This window comes from Mauremys reevesii, linkage group 27, assembly GCF_016161935.1.
Source record: "Mauremys reevesii isolate NIE-2019 linkage group 27, ASM1616193v1, whole genome shotgun sequence".
Lineage (NCBI taxonomy): Eukaryota > Metazoa > Chordata > Testudines > Geoemydidae > Mauremys > Mauremys reevesii.
Window position 1 is genome coordinate 9,258,579 of NC_052649.1, and position 24,152 is coordinate 9,282,730.

Genomic DNA, 24,152 nt, shown 5'->3' on the forward strand with positions numbered 1-24,152 from the left:
TGCTCTCGTTGCAGAGGCGAGATTGCTTTGCCGCCCTTCAGCCTCACGGCACCTGCATTCCGATCTCTGTGCTCATGGAGGTGCATGTGCTGCCACAGTCCGGAAGTACTGGTTGCACTGGGAAACGCTCATATTTGTCTTGTGACCCTGGTGATTGGTAAATAGTCCCCCCCATCAGGGCTTGCTTCCTCCGCAGGTCTCAGGAGTGGTGCCTGAAATCTGATGGGGGCAAGGGTTTTCCCCCTCCCCCACCAGGCATAGCGAGAACCTGCAGCCAGCTGTCAAAAGGGCTGGGTAAGTTAGTGACCCCTCAAGACATTTTTGCTGAGGTGAGGCTGTGACATTTCCAGGCCTCTGAGTGGGTCTCCACTCGGTGGATTGATGGCTGGCCAGACGACAGGGCTAGGCAGGTTGGTTGTGTTTTGGTGATGTGGGGGGGGTGGGTGGAGGGGGTTGCTTTCCGTGAAGCTGCAGGTATTGGTCACCGGCCTTGCTGGCCCAATGCTCTGATTAGCTATGGAAAATCCCGCTCTCTATGGGAACGGCTGGTGGGTTCAGCAAGTCCCCCTCTCTCCAGCAGTGCAGTGGCTAAAAGTTTTGCTTGCCCTGTTCCCAGTGACTGAGCTCTCCAGCTGAATCCTGAAAGGGGGTGACTCAGAGTTTGCAAACTGAATGCTCCTTCTGCTCACTCCCTGCCACCAGTCGCTGCTGCCCCCGCGTATCGCCGGTGTGTTCACTGCAGCCAGCTCGCACCAGGGGGACTTTCTCCCATCCACCTCCCTTTCTCCTCCATGGCTCTGGTGGTAGCGTTCCTTCCCCAGCACGCCCTCCTGGGCCCTGGTTACTGGATTTGGAGAAACCGCCTCAGATGACACATGGGTCAGGAACCCCTCTCTGAGGCCGTGGGACAAGCAGCAAGTCAGTGGGGTTTGGTCGGTCTGGGATTTAATCCCTCTGTTCTCTCCCCTTAAAGGGGAGGAAGTGAGCCAAGTAATTCGAGGCCGCCTTTGTGCTGTGGAGTTCAGACCCCTGCAGGCACAGCCGCTGCCGGAGCAAACGGCCAGCACCCCTTGACATCAGTAGAGCCGCACCCGCGTCCTACGGCGCCCCCTCGTGTAGACAGGCAAAGCTGCAGTTTGCATTGAGGCAGCTTATCCTTGCTTGGGACTCGGGTACGCCTTGCTGATGCACATCGCATGCTGCCTGTTGATGCTAGGGGGAACTACGCCAGCGGTGTAACTCGTGTGGATCCTGGCCTGACTGTGCTTTGCACTGGCTCCGATGCAGCCCCCTAAAGGCACTCAGACAGCACCGGTCTATGCTGAAAAGAATGGGCCCCAGAATTCACCCACCCGTAGGAGGGACAGTGGGGGTTGTAGTGTAGCTAGGACTCCGGTGCCTTTACCACCTATCCCGTAGACCTGCTAATCACAGGGCTTGGGAGATTTAAGCAGTGCCGTCTGCCTGTGCTGTCGCTTGCAGCAGTGGGGCTGCTTTGGCGCAGGATTGTGGGTTGTGTTTTTGCCTCGGTGTTTGTGCTTTCAGGACAAGAATAACACAGGGAATCTGGACTTCTCCCCCACCCCCCTACCCCTCTGGCATTCAGCAAGCAGGCTGCCTTGCTGTGGTCTGGAGTGTGGGAACCCACCACTTCTGATAACAAATCCCTCTTCAGTGGGAGCTGGTGAGGAATGTTGATGAGATTAAGGAGCTGAATAGGGTTGGGGTTTAAGGGTGACCTTGCCATGGATTCTTGGTGCTTTCTCATTCCCAGAGTCCCAGGGAAGTGCCTGCAGGATCACCACGGCGGGTTCTTTTAGTCCCAGAGAAAGGACAGGAGAAGTTCAGTGTCACTCGCTCTCTGAGGCAGAGGAGAAATGCAGAGCTGCCCTTTCATCCCAGAATAACTCCTCAAATGCCCCCCGCCAACGTACTTGTGTCCTGCCTCAGGACAAATAAGTAGTTAAGCCTAAATATATGTGCAGCTGGTTCACATTCTCATGCAGGTCAATAACCAATCGGACAGCAGTTTAAGGAGTTGCAGGGCTAGCGGCAGAAATGCTGATGCTTGAAATAGATTTCCTGTGTGTCTGGGAAGATGCTAGCAGAGGCTGATTTCCCTGCGCAGGGATGGCCCAGGGGTCATTTAGCAGGACGGGGTACATGGGATTGGATCAGGTCCGTGCAGCAGTGAAGTGAGGGGGCGCTGGGGTTTCGGGTGCTGTGTGGTTTTCTGCCAAGCAGTGCAGTTCTGGCCCCCACGTGGAGGGGGCAGGGTGTGGCTCTCTGCAGTGACAGGCCTTTCTCCATCTCACAGGCTGGCTGGCAGGCTAACCTTCTTACAGGCCTATAAAGCATGCAGAGATTTGCTGGTGGACAGGGCTGGAGAGGCGGTAGTGATGGGAGTGTGACCTGGTTTAGGAGTGAGAGGCGGGTGTTAAGGGCTGTGCTGCCGCTTAGGAGCAATGGGTTCATTCCCTGCTCTGACACACACTCCCTGTGGGACCATGGCCCAGTCACTTGCTCTCTCCGGACCATGCTTCCCCTTCTGTACAATGGGGAGAATAACGCTCCCCTTCCCCAGCTCTGTGTCTCTTCTAGTTGGACTGTAAGTGCTTTGGGGCAGGGATGGTCTCTTCCTCGGCACATCTGCAGTGCCTGGCTGAAGGGCGCCTGCTAGCGAAATACACAGCAATACAAATAACGGGAGGGGAAGTTTCCTATCACGGCAGGCAACATAAACAGAACTGCAGAAAGCCCGCTGGAGCAGCAAGTCCCCTAGGAATCCGGGCCCTGCAGTGGCTTGTCTTTATAATAGCAAAGGGGCAGAGGCAGCCAGACTGGTAACAAGAATCCCATGTCTTTTCCCTTCCAGAAATGCGAATAAACTTCTGTCCGCTCCATGGGGGCGGGAGCTGTGGGTGAATGCCGGAGTAGGGGGGAGGGGTGGCGGATCGCACAAGGTCCAGCTCGCTGTGAATGAGCCGGAACGACATGGTGTTACAGGACCCTGCTCCGTTTGGGAATGGTGAGGAGGACACAGCATTCCTTTAATGCCAGGCTCTCCAGAGAAATAAAGTGCACAAGTTTATGAGCTCCAGCCCCTAGTGCGGGCAGAAGCCCCTGTGCTCTTAGCCGGGCTGTCAGCCATTTGCCACTTATACATGTGGAACTCAAAGCATGGAGCATCTCAGCTGGTTGGGAGATAATTGCATGAGCTCAGTTGGCCCCAGAGACATGTCCCTGTGCAGCCCAGTGGCATGGTGCCTGCACCAAGCTACGCCGAGGGAACCTGTGGGCTTGCCATGTCCGTTCCTTGCTGTAATCCAGGCACTGGATTAGGAGGCACCAGGGAGAATCTGGAATGTGCTTGTGGTGCCTAAGGTCTCTGGCTTCCTGATGTGTCACGGTCACGTCCAGAGACTTTTCTCATTTGTCTACTTCATCAGCTGCCACCAGCGTGATTCTGGCATCGGGCTGGGGGCGCTGCGTGTGCTGGGGCCGCTGCCCAGGCACTCTGAGAACTGGCTGCCAGCCAGGCAGCCAGAGACCACCACGCCCTGCACGTTCACGTGCCCGTTCTCACTGGCCCGGGGAGCCAATCTCCCCTCCTTTCCCAAGCCAGGCCATCTGCACAACACGACATGCTCTGGGGCATTTAAAACTGCTCCCTGCGTCTCCTTGAGACAGCTGCCATCTGGGTTAGAGACCTGCCTGCTCCATTGAAACCCTGTGGCGCAAACTGCACATGCTGCAAAGGGGCTTCCCAGGTGCTGGGCCCGGGGCTTTCATGGATGGGTCTGGGCCTGGCGTGTGCAAAGCGGAGTGTGCTGAACGCCTGGAAACGCCCGTCCCAGTCCCAGGGCTCCCCAGGAGAAGGGAAGGGGGCGGGGCTGGGTGTGCAGCAAAGCTCGTCTTATGGCCCTTCTGGAGCCTCCTTACTGCCGGGCCTGGGCTTCAGCCCGCAGCAGTGCGGGGGTGTGAACCAGTGCGCTTCTCTCCCTCCGTGAGCTGCCACATCCACGGGGAGAGTTTGGTATCAGCTCCCGGACCCTCGCCTCGACTGGGGGATTCCTCTGCCAATAACTACACAAGCTGGACTTCCTGTGAGTGACAACTGTTCAGTAATGAGGCCTGGCGAGAGGCCCAGAAATTGCCCCCCCCGGTGGGTAAATCCCACACCCCCTTCATTCTGGTCACCTCCATTCGGAAAACCCACCAGCTGGGCCAGTTGGTAATTTACTCGTTGGCTTTTTCTATGTGCAGCACAAGAATTAGGAGCAGAGGTTAATTGTCTGAGCTGATTAGCTGTTGTCTTAGTCATGCGCTTTCCAGATGATCGCTTATTCTGCCTGGTGTTCGCAGACTTCGGGGTTACAGCAACATCGCAGGAGCAGCAGCAATGTCCTGCCAGGCGCAAATCTCAGCTAAGACTCTTGGGGTATTAGGCTGTTGAATCGCCTCCCCTAGATCCCCACTGAGGACTGGCCTAAAGGTGGCTGACTTGTTCTTGTTAAGCTGTAACTTCTGCAGAGCAATTCAGGGCATCCTTGGCCAAAACTCCTTCTGAAGTCCCTGGGCGTCCTGTCTCCCTGTGGTAAATGCCGTTCATGGAGGAGTCTCAAGATGAGGCGAGAAATGCATCAGCAGGTGCATGTTGGGAAAGCCTGCTTGTTTGGTTGTGTTGGGGACGGCATTTTGATGAGGGGGTCGGCTGCAGCTGGGTTTCTTTATGTTGAATTGTTGCTTTTAATAACGTTAGGGTGCCCAGAGCAGCAGATAGACGTCTTCCGGCTTGTTTTAAGTGCCAAGAAATAAATAAAATGGGATAACAAGACTTTGTGAAGGGCTTTGAGATCTCGGGGTGAAAAGTGCTAGAGAAGGGCCAGGTACAAGCACTGCATTTCGTCTGCAGACATGGAACCGCCTCCAGCTGCAGCTGGGGAGCAGGGTGGAGGTTGGAGTGTTCTTGCTTCTGTTCTCCCTCGTTTCACTAGATCCATTTCACTTTTGGTGCCATTGACCTTTATCTTTGATAAGAATAGTAGTTGCTGCGTTGTGCCACTTGTGCTGCTAACATCCCAGCTCTGGATTCTGGTGGATGCTTTTGGGCTTCCTCGCTGCTCAGCTGTTGTCATGCTCTCCCAATTAGCAGGGCCCTGATTGCTGTCTCACCTGGGTTTGTCACCAGAATCCTTTGCTTCCTGCCTCTGCCTGAACTGGGATGTACACCATGCCACTGCTTGAAATAAGCTGCTTGTATCAGCAGGGACTGCATTATCAACCACTGCACACAATGAACAGCTAGGCTGGGGTCAGGCATCCCGGAGCTCTCTTTGTGCCCAGCTGAGTTGGGGTCAGGAGGGCACTCAGCAATCTGCTCAGGAATATCGCTGCTGCCTGCGAATCAATTGACAAGAAATTCCTCTGACTTTTATTCAGGGGGAACGGGGCTTGTTTCAGATCAGGAGAACGAAGCTGATCTCTGAGCCAATGAAAGAAAGCTCAGATCATCTTCCTGACTTGACAGCTACTGCTGTATAAAAAGCTGCAGTAGCTAATTTTTTAGCCTCCTGCTTATATTGCCCATCAGTTCTAGCTATAAAGAGGTGGGACATTTAAATATTCTGCTCTGTCGTATTCCAGAGACATTGAGCCAGTTCTCTTTCAATGCTACTTTTCTCTGTAGTTTCAGGATTGTAAAGTCGTTCGGGCGGGGACCTTGCCTTCCTGCACCTCTGCCAAGAGTCGGTCCGATTGCTGGTGCTCTATAAATAACCAGCTTTCTCTTGTGAAGCTTTTATTAAATGGTGTGTACAGTGCCCCTGTTCAGAATGGGCCTGTGGTGTGGTGGGGTTCTGAGGGCACAGAGTGCCATTCCCAGGGCTCTGACTGGATGGCTTTTCCAGGATGCGCAGCTTGGAAGCAGGCGTATTCCTGAGAGTTTTTGCAAGACGGGAAGATGCATCAGAAGGAATTCCAGAGTGAGACAGAAAAAGCTCCCAGGCCCGATGGTTGGCATCGCCAGCAGCTGAGTGCTTTGGTATTGGGCCAGTCCCCAACGTAAAGGATCTAGGGATGTGTCTGCAGTTGGTGCACATGGATTCGTGTAGCTGTTGGCGGGCACTGCACACCCTTCTCAGTGAAGGGATCTCTGCAGGGCCGGGCCCATCCCAAGCTGGCAAGGCTAGTGGCTGGATTCCCATGACATACTTGCTTCCTGTAAATGCCAGCTGGGCCTTTTACAGACAAATAGTAGACTCAGAGCATGCAACCCCCCAAACCTCTCCACACTCTGTACTGGGAGGGACAAAGGGACTAGGCGTGTCCTCGCAAGGCTGTTTAACCAGCTCTTGAAGGCTGGGCCGCTTTTCCCTGCACACTCCCGGTGTTCAGCTGGCCCTCGGTAGCTGCCAGGAGACGTGGGAGGGCGTCCCCCTCTCAGTGCATCTGCAGAGAAAATGGCACCAAACATTTCTTAGAAAATCAGCTGGCCGGTTCCCAGCTCCCCATGGGGACTGGCCTGGCTGTTGTTTACCAAAGACTTCTGGGAAGGCTGCCACTTCTGTCCCTTTCATTCACTGTCAAGTTTTCAGTCCAGGGTCTTTTACACTCCTTTACTTTCCCTTGGACAGGTCCTGGGACGGGACAATAGCGGGGCTGTTATATACGATCTGTGCCTTTCTCATGCAAATGAGCTGCCTGCTGCAGGAGGCTCCATTCAAGGACACCTCAAAGCACAAAGGTGGATGCAGGAGAGAAAAACCCAACTGCATTTATCGCTCAGAAAGGCTTTACTCAGGCCGGTGAATTGCAGGATTTTGCAGAGGGCAGGAAGGGAGCAAGGAAGGGCCAGACAGGCAGTGGCATCTGCTGGCCTGGACTGGATGGAAACAGTAAGGGGTTTACACTGGGTTCAGGCTTGTCTCCGTGAATTCTCCTTCTAGACAAAGCTGAGGAGGGGCCAGCAGCCCAGGAAGGGGGGTATGCATGAAGCCCACGTCCCTCAGGCTTGCCTTGGAGCGTCATGTTCCCTCCCTGTTCTGCTCCTATCCCATTCATGGGCTACTTGGTGCAGCCAGAACATCCTGTCCTCACGCAGCAGGGAGATGTGGCTCGCTGCTCCCCAGTGCATGGCTGTGTCACGGAGGAGGCTGCAAGTTCAGTCACTGGCACCCGGAGCCCAGTCTTGCTCCCTTGTGCAGCTCTGTACCTGGTAGAGGTGTTCCCAGGCTGCTGCCCTGGCAGAAAGCTGGATGCCACCTGACTGGCGTCTGTAGATTCACTCCACGCCACCTTCTGTGCTGCCTCTGCCCTGGCAGGCGAAGGCTGTGAACTCGGTAGAGCTCATCCACGTATTCGCTCTTTCCACCTCCCTGCCCCCGTGCAGCGCTTCACCTTGGGATAGACCCTTGTCCAGGGCTATGCTCAGAGCACAGTTGGCTGGAAGACCCCCAAGGGGAAACTTGGGGGCTGCAGGAAGTGGTCTTTCCCCAGCAGGGGGTGCTCTTCCCTCTGAATAGGTGCGGAGGACTGCCCTGGGGTGATGCTCCTGCCCGCATGTGGACCTTACAGATCCCACCTGGTTGGTCCCGTCGGTCCCACTGGGGTAATCGCCACAGTCGGCCGTCCTCAGTCTCCAAGGCGCTTACCTGGCCTCTCTCGCTGTCTGACCCCTCGCAATCTTTCATGCATCTGTCCTCGCTCGCTCTCTGGGAAAGCAGGGCTGTTATCCCAGTGGCGAGGCAGAGAGACTCGGTGACTGGTCTGGGGTCACAGGGAGTCTGTGGTGGAGGAGAGAACTGAACTCATGTTTCCAAAGCCCCAGACTGGTGCTCTGACCATCCTTCCTCAGTCTTGTCCTTCTTTACTCCCCGTCCCAAATGACTGTGTAGATTTGCTGTGTGCTGTCATATCGCTGTTGTCTTCCAGCCTCCCTCGGGCTGGGTGAAATATTCCTTTATCCCATGCGTTTGTAAAGCATGTTGGGATTTTCACAGGATGAATAAAATCTCCTATTATTTATTAACACCTCCATCCTCGCTGGACCTGCTGGGGCAGTGACTAATCAGGAAAGCAGTTGGTTAGCTGGCACTTCATGTAATATTAACTCGGATTGTAGCACTCGGAATTGTAAAGCGGCTGGATTGGCGAGGCTCTGTGTGATTGAATGCTGTGCTTGTTCCTAAGGCAGAGCTTTGTTCTCGGCTAGTCCTCATCCATCCCCCAAACGCCCAGGGTTTCCCAGCCAGCCTGGGGGGATGTTTGCCGGGAAGGGTGTGTATCAGAGTCACTCCTGTGTATTCAGTCTTTGAGGCTAGAAAATGAATCCTCTGTCTAGCTAAGGGCCAAGCAGTATCTCCCATCCGGTTCCTATAGCAAAGCAGGGTGAGAATGCTGCCCAGAGGGGTGGGGGCTGCAGGGTCGCTGTGTCTGCCTCTTTACATGTTCCCCAAGGCAAGCGGAAAAGAGGCCGCCCAAGAAATACCTGCGACACGACCTCTTCAGGTTTAAAAAAAAAAATGGGCTAACCAGGAAGACAGAAATGAATGGCCCAGGAAGAGAGACTGAGAGATCTGTGGTTGGCGGCCCATACCCCGGTTGGGGTGACGGGCATGAATGAATGAATGATGTGCTGGAGATTTTGCAATGCAAGGTGCTGGCTAGGAAGCTGGGTGTTGTTATTTACAGCTATGGCCACATGGTTTCCCATGTGTGATCTGAGCTGGGAGTGGAGATGGAGCGTTACATAGCCTGATGCCATGCCAGGACTGGCAGAAGTGGTGTGAACCTTCTGCACAGAGCCAGGGCCTTCTATGAGCACCAGGTGAGAAAAACGAGCCGAGCCCCCTCCCCGCACAAAGCGGAGGCTGAGGGTGCTCAGCTAGTGGGCTTGTTCGCCCAGTGCCTGGGAGCTGGGATCCCTCTAGTGAAGGGGGAGCGTTCTCAGCAGGCTCTGCAGTCTGTGGGCTGGCTTGTGCTCGGCACAGGGAGCTGGCTGGAGCTGCTGCCTTGCTCCGGAAAGGATGTTCCTGGTAGGACTCCAGGAAGCAGGATGCACTGCAGCATCTGTGGGCTCTGGAGGAAGAGTTTACCCAGAGGATTCACTGTAGAGTGTGAGGTTCAAAGATTCAGGCCCCTTTGCAGCTTTCTGTGCTGCGTAAGCTGGGGCCGTGGGGGCCTCTTGCCCAGCCGCCTGGGACTCTGCATCCATATTCACTGTCCCAGCTTGGAACGTGCCAGTGTTGGCTGGAGGAGCCCCGTGCTCGAGTCTCATTATCGCTCAGAACAGCTGAGACACAACAAATGGAGCGTAGCACTGTTGGGTGTGAAGGCAACAGCGCCTTGCAGTCCCTTGCCAAACAGGAGAATCTCTGGCTGAGTTGCAACCTGGCATGGTGCTGCTAAGGGAGAGGAGCGATTCACCTCCGAATTTCAGACGCTTTGTTTTATTTTTGACAGTGACTTTGGGGACTGACTCAGTCTAGTTTTCTCTCTCTCTCTTTAATCATGGACAGATTTCCTGCAGACCTGGGTCCAAAAGGGAGTATGTCCTAGGCAGTTCTGGCAGGTTGGCTCCACAGACCCACGAGCCCGTGCGTGCGTTTGAAAGCACTAAACCGTAGGTCTCCAGGGCGTCTCACTGGAATCTTTGAAAGGCGTAGAGTGGTCAGCAAGCCAATCAAAGCCAGAGTCGGTGTTGGGGGAACTGGGGCCTTTGACAATCAAAGTGTTGGCTGCAGAAATTCTAAAACGGCCCCCAGGCGAATTTGAGTCGTTTCCCCGAAAGACCATTGGAAAGTCTGGGTCTTCAGGAGATATGAAACCAAGCCCCACCTCTGCTCTGCCTCAGAACACCTCTGGCTTCGGGCCTCCTAGGGCAGGCAGAGTCTGCTCCAGCCCTTGCTGTTCACGGCTGGAATGGACTCTGGAAAGCTGGTGGGTTTCTGGACCAGCCAGGAGCGACACGGGTGTGACTCCAAACTCTGCTTCTGTGCCTCTCAAGCTCCTGAGCTGGGAGCAGCATGTCAGGGAGCGCGAAGGCCATTCTGGCCTGGAGCCTCCTCCCCATCAGCGGGAGCCCCCACTGCCCTGGCAGCCCCCGAACAGCGAGCGCATGCTCACGTGGCCGGAGAAGCTGCTGAAACGTGTGAGACTCGGGAGGGTAGTGACACTGCCAGTGGTGCACAGACTAAGTAAAGGGCTGTGCTCGTGCTCCATTACTCAGCATCCTCGCCCGGCCAGGCGTGCTCCGCAGCCCTGCGGGATCGGCTGCAGGAAATGGCATGTTGCTATGATACACTGCTGTAGCAATGACTGTGCTCAGAGGAGCCGAAATCTGCACAAAAGGGAAAGATGCCCAGACTGGAAGAGGGGAGGAGGCATCCGGAGACCTTTATTTAAAACTTGGGAACTCTAACAAGGGGATGTGTGGGGCCCTCCTGGCAGGAGGGGAAGGGTGCAGTCCTGCCCACACAAGGGGATAGTCTCTCTGTACAGACTCTGTCCAAGCTCCTTGCTGAGTGCACAGAGATCTGTGCTGGGTCCCGTGTCCATTAGCTGGGTCCTAGTGTAGCGGGGAGGGACCCGTGACCTGTTCTGACAGCAAAGCCTGTGTCAATCATTGCCTGGACTGTGCCACAGCTCGAGCTGCCGAACTGGCTTTGGAAGAGGGGCCTGGAAACCGGCTGCCTAGTGGAGCTCAGCCCTGCTGGGCTCTGGCTACCGTAACCAGCAGCCTCCATCTCAGTGGGCATGGGGTCCGCTCTGTGCTGCGGGGACAGCTAGGAATGGGAGGGATTTGCTGGTGTCAGATCTGCCAGCCACAGACAAGGTGATTGGGGCCTAAGGCTGGGTCAGGACTCTCCGGATGGATCTGCAGGGTGCAGCGTTCCGGGGGCTTTCTCAGCATGCTGGCTGCCTCCTCCACAGACAAGTGGAGAGTGCTCCCCCAGCCCTTTCCCATGGGGAACGCCGGGGCAGGCCGGGCTTTCGGGCAGTTATGGCAGGTGGGAGCTTGCCCTGCTGCTTTGGTGTAGTGAGTGGGGCGCTGGCTGGGCATCCTCTAGGTGCAATGTGCAGGGGGCTCTCTCGTGCAGGCTGGTGGTGACTTTCCCTCCTGGGCCAGGAGCCTTAACTGGCCCAGACTGGAGCATCCGAGTCCGATCGCTCAAAAGCGGGTGCCCTGTGCTGGAGTTGGGTAGGCTGGGGCCACGAGTCTGAATTCCTCTAGTCCTCAGGAGTCCTGAGTGCTCAGCACTTCTGGAAAATCAGGCTCAAGGCGTTTTGGGCTCCCAGAATGGGACACCCCTCCCCAGATGGGGATCACTCTGGGACAGATGTGACCCTAACGAACGGAGGACGTCTGAGATTCACAGATGCACCGTGGAGCTGTCAGGAGCTGCTCCCTCTATACAGTCCCATCCCCAGCTCCCTCATGTCCTATCGCTGCGGCTCTGGCTCTGGGTAAGACGTGCTCGGTAACAGCGTCCACTAATTCGTACAGGTTGCAGTGTTCTTGTGGCTGGGTTGGTCCCAGGCATGAGAGAGACAAGGTGGGCAAGGAAAGCACGTCTCTTTCACTAGCGGAAACATGTTACCTCACCCACCTTGTCTCTACGGGGCGTGGTGAGCTGAGTCCTGTCCGGTTCCCTATCCCCAGCCTTCTAGGTTTCCTGAACGCTCACTGGGCTGTTGGCGTGTGGAACTGCACTATCTGACCCGTGATCTGTTGACCTCCCCTCCATGGTTCAGGGGATTCTAACATGCAGCCTACGACTCCGCTGTGTTTCAGTACCAGGCCTCAGCATGCAGCACTCCACCAGGGAGCAGATGGCAGCCATGCACAGCACCTGTGGGGCTGGTCTTAGGGTTCTGGCATGGCCTTGGCTGGGCGGAGTTGATGTGTCCTGCTCAGTGATAGTAGGAGGGCTCTGCAGGGTTAGCACGTGTGTTCTGCTAGGAGTCCCCGAAAGCCTGTTGAGCCCTGATGGTGCTGGGGGGATGGGGAGATCAGAATGTTCTCCCTCTCCAGGGCTGAGCAGGAAATGAATAGGTCTCCATGCTCAGCCTGTCCACGCAGAGGAGGAAACCCTGCTCCGAGGAGGTGGCTTATTTCCCCCTCCCTCCATGGAGGAGAGGGATATTTCAGTGGGAGGCAGTTTGGGGCAGGGCCTTGTCCTCTTGTCTGCCAAGCTCCCGGTTGGTGCTATGCGTCCCAGCCCATATGGCGGAGCCTTCTCTTAGCCAGTGACAGGGGTGGAGAGCTAGATTCTCATGGCCAGAAACTCCGGCAGAGAATTAGCCTATTCTCCTCTCGCCCTTCCGGAAATGTGAACTGTCATCATCCATAATTCATCAAGCGCTGCGATCCATCAAGGGGCCACTGGACACCAGGCCTGGGTGCTCGGACTTCCTCCCGCACAGTGGGAAAGTGCTGGCCAAGAGTATCCCAAGGGGCTGCCCACAGGAAGCGTGTCCTGTTTCCGCACCCTCGGGGTGGGAGATTCTTTTGGTGAAAGAGGAAAAAAGAACAGTGAATTCAACAAGGACTCGGGTGTCTCTGCTTTCCCATTTCAGAAATGAACAGCTGCTGCTCACCCCTCCCGGAAGCTTAAGCCATTGTAAAGCCAAATATAAAACTGTAACAGTGTTTTTAAGTAGCAGTGAGCTGATTGCTCCATTACTGTTTACTGAGGCATTTACAATCGCACGCAGAATGCACTTCAAATAAAAACATGATGGGATACTGACTTTAATGGCTGACATTTGCATTTGTGGGCTGGGTGGGTGGGTAGCAGTGCACGCACCCTGCCAGCTCTGTCAGAAATCCTGCAGAATACAGAATCGGAGTTCCTCTATTTATGGCCTATTCTCCAAACACGGCACATTTTTATGTACCCAAAAAAAGGGGGAATCTGGCTGATTGTGGTGATGTTTTCTTCCAGGTCATTGATAAAAATGTTAAATAGTGCAAGGCCAAGAACAGATCCCTGCAGGACCCCACTAGAGAAACACCTGCTCAGTAGTTACATTTTCAGATCTATCAGTTAGCTGGCTTTTAATCCATTTGAAGTGCCATGTTAATTTGATTTCATTCTAGTTTTTAATCAAAATGTCGTGTGGTACCAAGTCAAACACCTTACAGTAGTCTTAGTATATTACATCAACGCTATCACCTTTATCAACCAAACTTGTAATCTCATAAAAAAAATCAGATTAGTTTGACAGGTTCTATTGTCCATAAACCCAGAGTGATTGGCATTAATTATATTGCCTGGGCAGTTCTGTAGCAATCGCACCATCAGCTATGCCTGGATTAACATGCTGGCACCTGGGAGAGCAAACAGGCCTGCCTACCTGGCCTGCCCTCCCCAGGCCCCAGGAATAACTGACAGCCTGGCTCCAGGGGTGTGGAACATGTCTCCACTAACGGCTCGCCTCCCTCTCTCTGTTGCAGGCTCAGCGTATTATGACAATGTCCGCCCCTTGGCCTACCCCGATTCGGACGCCGTGCTCATCTGCTTTGACATCAGCCGCCCAGAGACGCTGGACAGTGTACTCAAGAAGGTCAGTGTCCGATGCTCTGTCATGGCCGCTGTCCCGTGAAGCAGGCTTTTCCAATACAGCCCAGGGTGCCACGCCCAGAGGCCTGTTGCTCCTCTGGGAGTTTGTAGCCCGAGGCCGGTGGAAATGGGGTCAGGGCATTGCCATGGGCCAGGTGAATGCCCTGTTGACCCTCTAGGTCTGGCAGCATGTCCTGGCCATTGTCTAACACCCAGCTCAGAATGGTGTCAGGCTCTCCGCTTGCAGGGACAGGGCCGTGAGTGGTGGGGCAAGATGCCCTGGGCACACTTGCTCACCCTGTGTCCTTCCCCCTCCCCCAGGGTGCTCACACTGCCTGGGAAAGGACCAGCTTTTCCTGGAGTGAGTTTCCTGATACCTGTGCCCTTCTGGAGGGGCCAGTCCCCTGCTGTGAGCCAGGTCGGAGGCCACTTTTCTCATCCTTGCCCTCGACAGCAGCTACTGCCTCCCCGCACCTGGGCTGCTGCGGAAAGTGCCGCATTTCAATCTGAAAGGAGCCCATATGAATAATGCAGCTCCTGGAGGGCTGGAGAAGGGGGGCGTTTGTGTAGGAGTGGGGTGGCTTGGCAGGTGTTCTGTTTTTAATGAAGACCTCGGAAAGCGCTGTGCATCTCAAAGCCCTGGTTAGCACCCGCAGGAGCCAGCGTGCTAGGAATTAGCTCATGGCAGAGTCGAGAAGTGGCCTCCAGTGTCCATTTTCTTGTGACTGGAGAGTTCGTTAGCTGGCTCAGTCCCCCTCGGGTCAGTGTATGCATCATGGAGAGGGCAGCGGTCAGCTCCCCACAGACTGGCAACGAACAACCAGCTGTGCCACTGAATCTCAGACCTGTCTGAGAATAAGATGAATTGGCACGAGGATGCTGGCCAGGCAGGGAGGCAGAGGGCCACGGTTGGTCCATGGCCACTTGGATGCTGCCTGCCTCTGGCAGCATAAATCTGAGCTGACTGACTGGTCAAGCTTCTCCACTAGCAGCCAGAGGTTTGTCTGGTGGCAGTTTAGCACCTTCCAGCAAAGCCGTTCTGGGTGGCTGGTAATAGTATGTCAGATCTTTAGAGCTACCCAGGAATAACAGATTTTGGGTAGAACTTCAGCAGACCTGCATGCGCTATGTGGTGCAGAGATGGGAGGCTACCAGGGACAACCCACGGCACTGCAGGGAATGGAGCTGGGGAAGCACTTCCCTCTGAGTTAGCACTGAGTGACCCAATGACCCAGAATTTTGCTTACGGGTATCATGCTGTCGGAGCAGCCTCCTTTCTGGTGAGCTGCAAAACCCACATCTGTGACCTGATAGCACTTCCTGTTACCCCAGCATCCTGGCCAGACTCAGATGGGCTATTACATTCCGTTGACTGAGACGCCTGCAATTTCCAGTAGGTTCTCACTGCAGTGCACCATTGCTGTGCTCTGTGAAATAGCTGCTCTGTCCCACTCCAGAGGGGCGCCGGGACTGATACCGGCTTTGAAAAGCATTTTGGAGTCCTGTGGAGTGAAAGGATCTACAGAAATCTATTGTTGCTCCCGCTAACAAGCCCCAAGTTACTGGACTGGCCCAGACTCTGGCTTCTGAATAAGTCACATTGTGGTGTCTGGCCTGGTGACCCCCCCAAAGTTTGGCCAACTGCTGAGCTGAAGCAAATGCCTCTTGTTCAACTGTTCCTACTGATAGGGAGCACTGGGAGGTGGGGCTGGGACTGTGAGATCCTGGCGAGGAGGACAAAGACCTTTTAACAACTCAGTCAGTGGCTCAGTGTTTGAATCCAAAGCAGCTCCCTGGATCTGACTCTCTCTGTTTAGAGGGCAGCAGGCTGCATGCAGACAGTAAGGAGACTCATTGCCCAGTTTAAGGATCTGCAGAATAATAGCGACAGCAAATCACTTCTACCTTAATGAGCAAGAAACCCACTAATAACTGTCTTGAGCTGGCATTTATTTATGGCTCTGTCTGCAGACATTCCTGCGCTGTTAAATGCAAACTCTTCCCCGCACAGCCTTCCCAGATGCCTCAAATACAATTAGGCAATGTCTTTTTGATATGGCAACTTAAAATAAACCCTGAATCAACAGGGATTTCTTAAGTACCTCTGAGTAGATGCCTTGTTTCCTTTGGCGCAAGTTTTGCAGCTTTCAGAGGTGAGGAGAATGCCTAAGACGCCATGAAGTGGAAATAGGGTTTAGCTTTTGATATCAAATAAAGTAAGGATAATAAAGCTGCCTATTCCAGCCCTGGATCAAGATGCTAATTCAGCAGAGGAATCTTTATTCTCTGTCCATCTGATGCCTAGGATGCAAAACCTGAACGAGCGTTTGATTCGTGGAGCCTTAGATTATACAAACAGCACGTTGCACTGAGGGGGAAGGAGCCACCTGAGAGAATCCAAACAAACAGCCTGCTAGTTTATACAGCCTGGGCGTTCGTGGTGCACTGCCTTAATCCTCACAGGTCTTGGTAGTGCAGCCCTGTGCGTGGGACCTACGGCAAACTCCAGTCCCTGTGTGCCCCTCTCCAGCATCTGCCTCATGCAGATTAACTTCGGCCTGGTTACAGACCAGAATCAGGCCCCTCTCTCTCCAGTGCAGGGGAGTGTGTCATTTCGGGGCTGCAGTCGTTTGGAGCCTAGTTCGGGTGATCCTGCTGCTCCATCTTGTCCGGGATCGGGATCTCTATCCCCCGGCAGAATGCTGATGTTTGCGTTCAAACTACAAAGGAATTTTAGGCACCTGCCATCAGAAGTCTGAGTCATGGCAGCTGGCAGTGATGTCAGACTGTGGAATCTCCCGTGACCTGTGCAATCAGCTGCTGGTGGGCTCGAATTGCTGAGCAGCACAGAGGCTGCGTGTGTCCCTGGCCACAGGTGTGGACAGTCTGTGGGGAAGCAAACCCTGTGCCCCACTCACTCTCCTGGTGGAATAGATGGTTTTTCTCTCTCTCCAAGTCCAGCTGTGGCTGCTCTGTCCTGACGTTTGCAGAATGAAACCGGTGCTATTCTGAGCCATATATTTTCCCATCAGACCGTGGGCACCAGGTCATTTTTTAATTGCCTGGTATATTTTCCCATCAGCTCCTCTAGTAGGATATTGCTAGTTCTGAGTGAAGGCTGGATGAGTTGAGATGCTGGGAGTTTCTGCTCACTGTCTGGCTGCACCTCCCAGCACTGAGCACGTAGCCAGGTAGCTGACTCCAGATCACAGCGAGAGCGACCTAGACAGATCTTCTTTGGAGAGGGGCCGGGGGCGGAGCAGTCACAGAGATGGTTTTCTTTTCTGCTGCAGCCACTGAGCTGCATGCTGGAGCTTCAGAAGCTGCCAGTTAGAGCAGAGGAAATGGCCGTTTGATGCCCTAGCTTGTTCCGTCCATGGCTCCCAGTTCCTAAGGCCACTGGCCATGGCTGTGTTCTGAAGTCTGACGGGCTTTGATGGCTCCCAACTGCAAACCAATTCCGTGTTTGCTGTGCAAATAGCTCCCTGCTGACTGCGGTGTCTTGGAAACAGTTGTGCAGAGGGCTCAGCTGGGGCACCCTTTGAAGTGCCAGATCTGTGCACCAGACTCCGTGGTCATTACTTTTCCATAGTTAAGCCCAGAAGTGGCCTCCTGGGGGCCCACGGTGGGGGATGGGAGCTTAGGCTTAGCAGGTCTGTAAGGCACGTCTGGAACAAGTGAGCAGAAAGCCCCCTATTCAGGAGACACTCTGCTAATTCCCTGCCTGTGACAGTCAATAACGTGCCCTGGTGAGCTAATCACGCTCCGAACAGCTGTGCCCCCAGCTTGGAAACAGCATCTGCACTGGTGGGCTTTGCAGCTTCTCCCAGCCTCATCCCATTAAAGCCTTGCGTTAGATTCAAAAGGTCAAAAGGCGACTGTCCCTGTGTTTTCCCATCCTGGCCTCCAGGTACCCAGCCACTCCCAGCATGTGCGTTGGCCGAGCGCTTGTAATGAGATACGGCCAAGTCCCCTCTGGTGTGTCTAGCGTCAGCGAATCCAGGTGTGATCTTGCGTACCCCTTCCTCCCCCCCCACACCCCTGTGTCTCATGGACCCCGGGCCTCTTTGACATCAGTTCCCCTCCTTGTGCCACTGATTTGGGGTTGCTGGGGCTCCCGCCCTGGCAGGGGAAACCCCTGTCAGCTGCAGGGCTGTTCCGAACCAAGCGCCCACGCAAACTCCCACCGCGGGAACTGTGGAGGCGTATTGGGCCAGTCTGCTTGTTTCGGTTTCTGTGCTGCTGTAAGCTTGGCTTGCAGGGAGATCTGCCAGTCAGGCTGGCTTGGCGGCCCGAGGGAGCTGGGTCAGAGAGTGCGGGAGGGAGAAATGCACCCAGGTTTGCGTGCAAGGGTGCTGGGTTCTGGAGAAGCTGCCTCCAAGCACCTGTGAGCTGGAGCCAGGCCCTTGCTGGCTGGGTAACACTGGCAGGGCGAGGTGGGCCCTTCGCTCACAAGGGCTGTATCCCGCCCTCCAGGAGGCGCGTGGCCGGCTGTGTTCAGACAAGCCCTGGGTAGCCCTTTGACCAGGTGACCTGCTCGCCACCTCGGCAGTCTCCATCGTGCCTGGCCTCTCCAGCTGCCTTTGAGGCCTGGGCACACGGATACTTTCCCTTCCCTCCCGGCTGCAGAGGGACCTGCCCCAACTGTGGAGCCTTGTTCTCACTCGGGCGCTGGGCAGGTGGCACTACCCACCCCGGAGGCCCGAGGAGTGGGGTCTCTGAACCCCCTGACCAGTGGGGCGGGGGTGGCGGCAGCATGGCTCAGGGCCCTGGCGTGCAGCCGAGGCCCCTCCCTCACTGGGAGTCCGGTGCCGGTTCGTAATTCGCAGGTATCGAGCCGAGCCAGGGAGCTGAGGGTGAGGATGGAGCTGGCGGTTCAGAGAGAAGAATTTTCTTTTTTCCCCCAGGGAAGCTTGGCTGGGGTGGGGGCCAGCTGCCGCTAACTGAAGGCCAGGGTGGGCACGAGGGGGGGCGGGAATGGGGCCTGTCAGCTGCCTGGGGTCTCTGGGGAGCCCCCTGCCAGCCAGCTGCAGATACCTGCTGGAAGCAGCGCTCTGTCCCTGTGGAGCGCGGCTCCAGCGATGGGGCCTTGGGGTTCTTGTCACTGAAAAGGGGATGAAATGTGAGACTGGTCTTCACTGGCTGCGATCAGACTGTGGAAAGAGCTCCTTTCTGTGCTGACCGTGCCAAGGGGGGGTCCTAGGATACACTGCCCAGCCAGCCACGGTGGGGGATGTGGGGAGGGCAAGGACGGGGAGCCAGGACTCCTGGGTTCTGTCCTCAGCTTTGAGAGGGAAGTAGGCCCCAGTGGGTTAAAGCGGGGGGGTTTGGGGGGGATGGGGAGCCAGGACTCCTGGGTTCTGTCCCCAGCTTTGAGAGGGGAGTAGGCCCTAGTGGGTTAAAGCGTGGGGGGTGGGGGAGACTCCTGGGTTCTCTCCCTGGCTCTGGTCAGGGAGTGGAGCTGGAGACGTGTCCGATACAAAGCACTATTACGATTGCCCTTGCCTGCTTTCCTGAGGTGCCCCCATTATGCCCCCCTGCTGGCCGGAAGGGGCTGTGCCCGAAGGGCTGAGTCTGATAATGCCCCTTGCTGGCTCCTGCTGTTCAGCTGCCAGGATGAAGGTGGGGTGGGGGAGAGCCCTGCGAGCTGCCATTTCACCCCGACCCCGCTTTGCTCTCTCCCGCAGTGGCAAGGGGAGACCCAGGAGTTCTGCCCCAATGCGAAGATCGTGCTGGTTGGCTGCAAGCTGGACATGCGGACAGATCTGAACACCCTCCGGGAGCTCTCCAAGCAGCGCCTCATCCCCGTCACACATGAGCAGGTGTGCTTCTCCAGGGGACTCAGGGCGGGAGGGGAATGCCCTACGTCCTGCTAGCCACAGGCAGCCCAGCTCCTGTCCATTGTGCCAGGGACTGGCTGTGCAGGCCTCTCTCTGCCTGCGCCAGAGCTGCTTTGACCCAGGCTCGATGGAGCAGGCAGCCCTGGCTCAGAGACGCTCTTCTCTCCGCCCTCGATGCGGGCTGGGTATATTCTTAGCGCTCTCACTGAATATTCAGGTTGCGGGTGCCTCCCAGGAGCCGTTACTCTGCACACAGGCGTCAGTTTCTGGTTAGCACCTAACAGCTAAAATTACTTTCCTAGAAGGTGATGAAGACACTTGCTCTCGCCTATAAAGTGGGTGGTAAAGGAACGGGGAGGGGGGCTGCTCTAAGGTGGGAGGGCTTCCGGAAGCTCTTTCTCCAGGCTGGGAAATGAGGCTGCAGTTCTCTCTCCTCCTATTGCTGCTCGGTGATAAGGGTGACTTGCCGGGCCGGCTGCGGCTGCTGCAGCCTAGGTGGAGTGAAAGCCACAAGCCAGCGTTTAGTGACCAGTTGGGGGCAGAGCCCTAGCGCTGAATCACTTATCAGAGCAGATCATGGCCCGTTGGAGGCTGTTGCACAAACTGGCAACACCCTCTACTTCTGATCACGAGAGACCTCAGCTTGGAGCAAGCGGTGAGTAAGGCAGAGGAAGCTGCTGTCTGTGGGTGCATCTAGCACCAGGGCTGGGCTTCATTCCGTCCTGCTGCATTAGGCCACCCCTCCAAGGAGGCCACTGCCCAATTACCCTGGGACTGGCCCTCAGGTCGGGACGAGCCATTCGCTGTCAGGTGTGTGACACGTTCCCCCAGAGCATGCAGGAGTTGTGATCACAGGCAGACTCAATCCTGCCTTCTGCTGCTTTGGTGCATGCTGCCCAGTATCCGATAACCTCTCCAAGGCAGTGCTGCCAATTCTGCAAGATGCATGGGAATTGCTGCACCATCTTTACCTGCCAGATTTCAATGGCGTGAACAGGGGTGAAAGCCCCAAAGGAAAAATTCACCCTTGTGCAGGGGGCCAGTGCAAGGCCCACTGAAGCTGAAGCCTTTCCAATCTGTTTAATGAAATTGATGCAAACCAGTGCATGGGCCTGTGTTTTGGTGCAAGAGCAGTTTAGTTCAGTTTGTCTTAAACCAATTCCTAACTGATGCAAACTGATCTGAAATTAACCTGGTTTAAACTGAAATTGGCACATCCACACAGCTGTTTGCACCATGTAACATCCTGTCTTTGGTTAAATGGCACAACTGTGTGCAGCCAAGGCCTGAGACAGCAGCACTTTGCCCCTGAGCTCAGTCCTCAGCTGTGTCTCTTTGGCGTTGCTAGGGGGTGGGGTAGAGACATGTTGCACCGGCTGCAGCCTCCTGGCATCCCCTTTGGAGCTGTCGGGCTGTGGGCTGAAACCTGTTCTCTGTTGATGGCGTCAGTGTCAGCTTGCAGGGAAGTGATAAAGGATGCTGTGGTTTTGCTTGTTCTGATGCTGGTAACTTGTGCTGAGGACACAAGGTCACTCACTGGACAAGGGGATGATTTCCCCTCCGGGTTCACCACGGGGGTGTCGGTGCAGGCCTGGCAGCTGTGATGGTGGCACAAACACGTGTCGGAGACGCAGAGCTCCCACATCCTCCCACTGCCCCTTCCAGGTGCCAGCGCGCCAGTCATTTAAGGAGCAGGTCTCTGGCTGAGTGTTGAGCAAATTCCCACTTTTAGGCAGCGGGGGTTCAGGGTCCATTATCCAGAACTGGAGGGGAGGGGTCCCGTCTGCCATGGGACCTGTGTGGGGTTAAGGCACTGGCCTGGGGAGCTCTTGGTTCAACGGGTGACCTTGGAAAAGTCTCTACTACTATGGGCCTCAGTTCCTTGCCTGTAAAATGGGAACAATACTCTGGCCTTTGTCTATTTGACAGGCCAGGGAGGGTCTCACAGTGTACACCCAGCACAATGGGACCCCAGTCTCAAATAATTCGTGGTAATAATGTGCCAATCTCAAGAGAAGGGTCTAATAGATGGGAAGCTGCCTGGACAGCCAGTGCCTGGTAACTCTGGGGCAAGCTGGGAGCAAAGGATGGAGAGGAGAAAGAAGCTGTTTTGGGGGGTAAATGTTCTTGTAGTTAGAAGCGGGTGGTGACGAAACCCAACCCAGCCTGTTCTCTCGCTGCCCACAGGCAGTCGGCCTCATTTATCTTGATTATCTAACCATGGTGAGCATGGCACTTACTGTCCCTCATCTCCCCACAACGGCTGAGCGGCTCTAACTTCCACCAGGAGCACAGAAATGCCCCCCCCATCCCTCCCTTGCTGGCCTCTCTGTGCGTAACGTGGTCCCAGCCCTACTGGAAATGGCACAGCCCCGAACGAGCTCCTGGAGCCCTGCCTGGGCACGAGCGTCCAGCGTGGCAGAGCTCCGGCAGGTGGAGCTGGCCGAGGCCTGGGTGGCGGTTGAGTAAGTCATTACACGTTCTTTAATCCCAGGCCACGCTGCCTGCCCAGGGGCCAGGAATGTGAAGAACCTGTAATTGAATGCCTAGTGCGGGGGAGGATATGCACCCAGCCCTCTCGCGCCTAGGACACCAAGCGAGAGTTGGGGAGGGGGGGGGAGGCCGCCTTGCCGTCCTGCCAGCTGAGAACGGGCCCTCCTGCCTGTCACAGGCTGATTGTGCCCACAGCTGGGATCTCAGTGAACCAGCACCTGACATCAGCATTCCCGGCACTGCCATCCCGTTGGCACCTGCAGTGCCGGCTGCTCAGGCGGCTTGTCTGCACCCAGCGCTCTCACTGTTTGGAGAGGGGACGAATTAGCCTTGAGAGAGCGGCTCCTCACTGAGCTGCACTTCCTGCCCGCAGCGGCCAGCACACACAGGCTGATGCCATGTGACCGGATGCTGCCAGGGGCTGCCATGCAAACACTTCTCTCCCTTGCCCAATCCCTAGGGCAGCACGCTGGCACGGCAGATGGGGGCAGTGGCCTACGTGGAATGCTCCTCCAAGGTCTCCGAGAACAGCGTGCGGGACGTCTTCCACGTAACCACGCTGGCCTCCGTCAACAGGATGCACAAGAATCTCAAGCGGAGCAACTCCAAGCGGGGACTGAAGCGGGCGTCTCAGATGCCCAGCAGGACGGACTTGTTGAATGACACAGAGATCAGGAAAGACCGAGCCAAGAGCTGCTCCATCATGTGACAAATGGGCTGTAAATAATGTGTGTGTGTGTGTGTGCGCGTTGTTTGTTTTGTACAGTAACAGGCCTAGACAAGGGCACAGCACTGGCTGCGGGAGCCAGCCTGCCTTCCCAAGGCTTTTCTTTTAGGCTCTAGGTCTGAGAGATGCTAGCTGCAAATCAGGGTGTATGTGTCACCCCCTCACCATGGAGACTTCTGGATTGGCTGTTGCTGTGCTGACTGCTTGGGATAAAGGAACCACTCAGCAGAGGAATATTCAGGTGCTGGAAAGTCTGTGATGAAGTAAAGAAAAAGGGAGTGTGTGTGTGTGTGAATCTCCTGTACACACATCTCCCTGTGTATGTGCGGTTGTACCTACACACAGTGCGCACGGGGACAGGCGGTGGGGTCTGGAACGGAGGCCGGGGAAGTGGGGGGAACTGTCGGTGACAGTGTTCCTGGGCCGAAGAAGTAATAGCCCAATAATCTTTTAGGACCAAAAGCAGCAGGTGAGTCTGGTGCCCAGCTGGTGACTCACCGCTGGACGGGACTGGCTCCGGCTGTAAGGCAGGGTTGCCGTAGGAAGTAGGAGAGCTGGGTCCGTGAGCTGGGAGGGGAAGGCTCCCTGGGGTGGACTATAACCCAGTGAGATTTTGAGTCCACCTCAAGTGGAGGACAGATAATTTGCCCCTTCCGAGACACTTTAATTACATCCAAACTCTGTTTAAACAATTGTGATATACCCGGGGGGGAGACCTGGCCCCAGAGGAGAGGTCAGTCCCAGCAGATGCACCCTGTGAACTGTGATTCCCTTTAGCAAGCGGGTGCGATTCGGGAGAGCGTGTAGAGCAGCTGAGAGCCAGGCGAGTATCTGTATCGCTCCCGGCCATGGGCACCCCGAAGCATGCAGCATCCCACAAAGCAATCCAAAGCCTGTTCTCCAGCCATTCCCAGCCGCAGATCGTGTTGCATGGTGCCTGTGTTTGTTTGGTTTGAATACACACACAAATATCCTCGCCCCCATCTCCATTATACCAGTGGGAGGGATGGAGCATCCTGCCTTGCTAGCCCTCTGTAACCAGCCTGCTCCTGCCACCTCTCATTGCTTCTAATGTCCTCTAATGCCTTTGACTACAAGCTTAACTGTGACTTGATGTCACACAGACACTTTAAGGAAAAACACCAACCTCCTTGCCTGGGCCCATCTGTGTAGAGGGGCTGCAGGAATCTAATAAACAATGTCATGGGAAAACAGAAGGCACTTGGCTTTTTCTTTTTAATGAATGGAGCAGAACTGGGTCCCTGCCCCTCAAAATGGGGTCATCAGCTCGTTCCTGGGGGCGTCACTGTGGGTCTCTCTCTCTGTCTCATACGCACGCACGCACGCACGCCTGGCACAGGTGAGGGAAGCAGCATGTTAGGCTGCATGCAGGGGCGGCTCTAGGCATTTTGCTGCCCCAAGCACGGCAGGCAGGCTGCCTTCGGCGGCTTGCCTGCAGAGGGTCCGCTGGTCCCGTGGCTTCTGCGGACCTCCCGCAGGCACGCCGCCGAAGGCAGGCTCCCTGCC

The 24,152-nt window shown here is 55.6% G+C and overlaps 1 protein-coding gene across 1 annotated transcript in view; it reads left to right on the forward strand.

The window, feature by feature from the left end:
- Positions 1 to 22,881, forward strand: part of RND2 (Rho family GTPase 2) — a 29,137-nt gene extending 6,256 nt beyond the window's left edge. The window contains exons 3-5 of the mRNA XM_039516443.1: positions 13,460 to 13,569; positions 19,253 to 19,387; positions 22,359 to 22,881. Of these exons, the coding sequence (XP_039372377.1) occupies positions 13,460 to 13,569; positions 19,253 to 19,387; positions 22,359 to 22,607 (494 nt within the window). The 3' untranslated portion in view covers positions 22,608 to 22,881. The remainder of the gene's footprint in view (positions 1 to 13,459; positions 13,570 to 19,252; positions 19,388 to 22,358) is intronic.
- Positions 22,882 to 24,152: the final 1,271 nt, after the last annotated feature.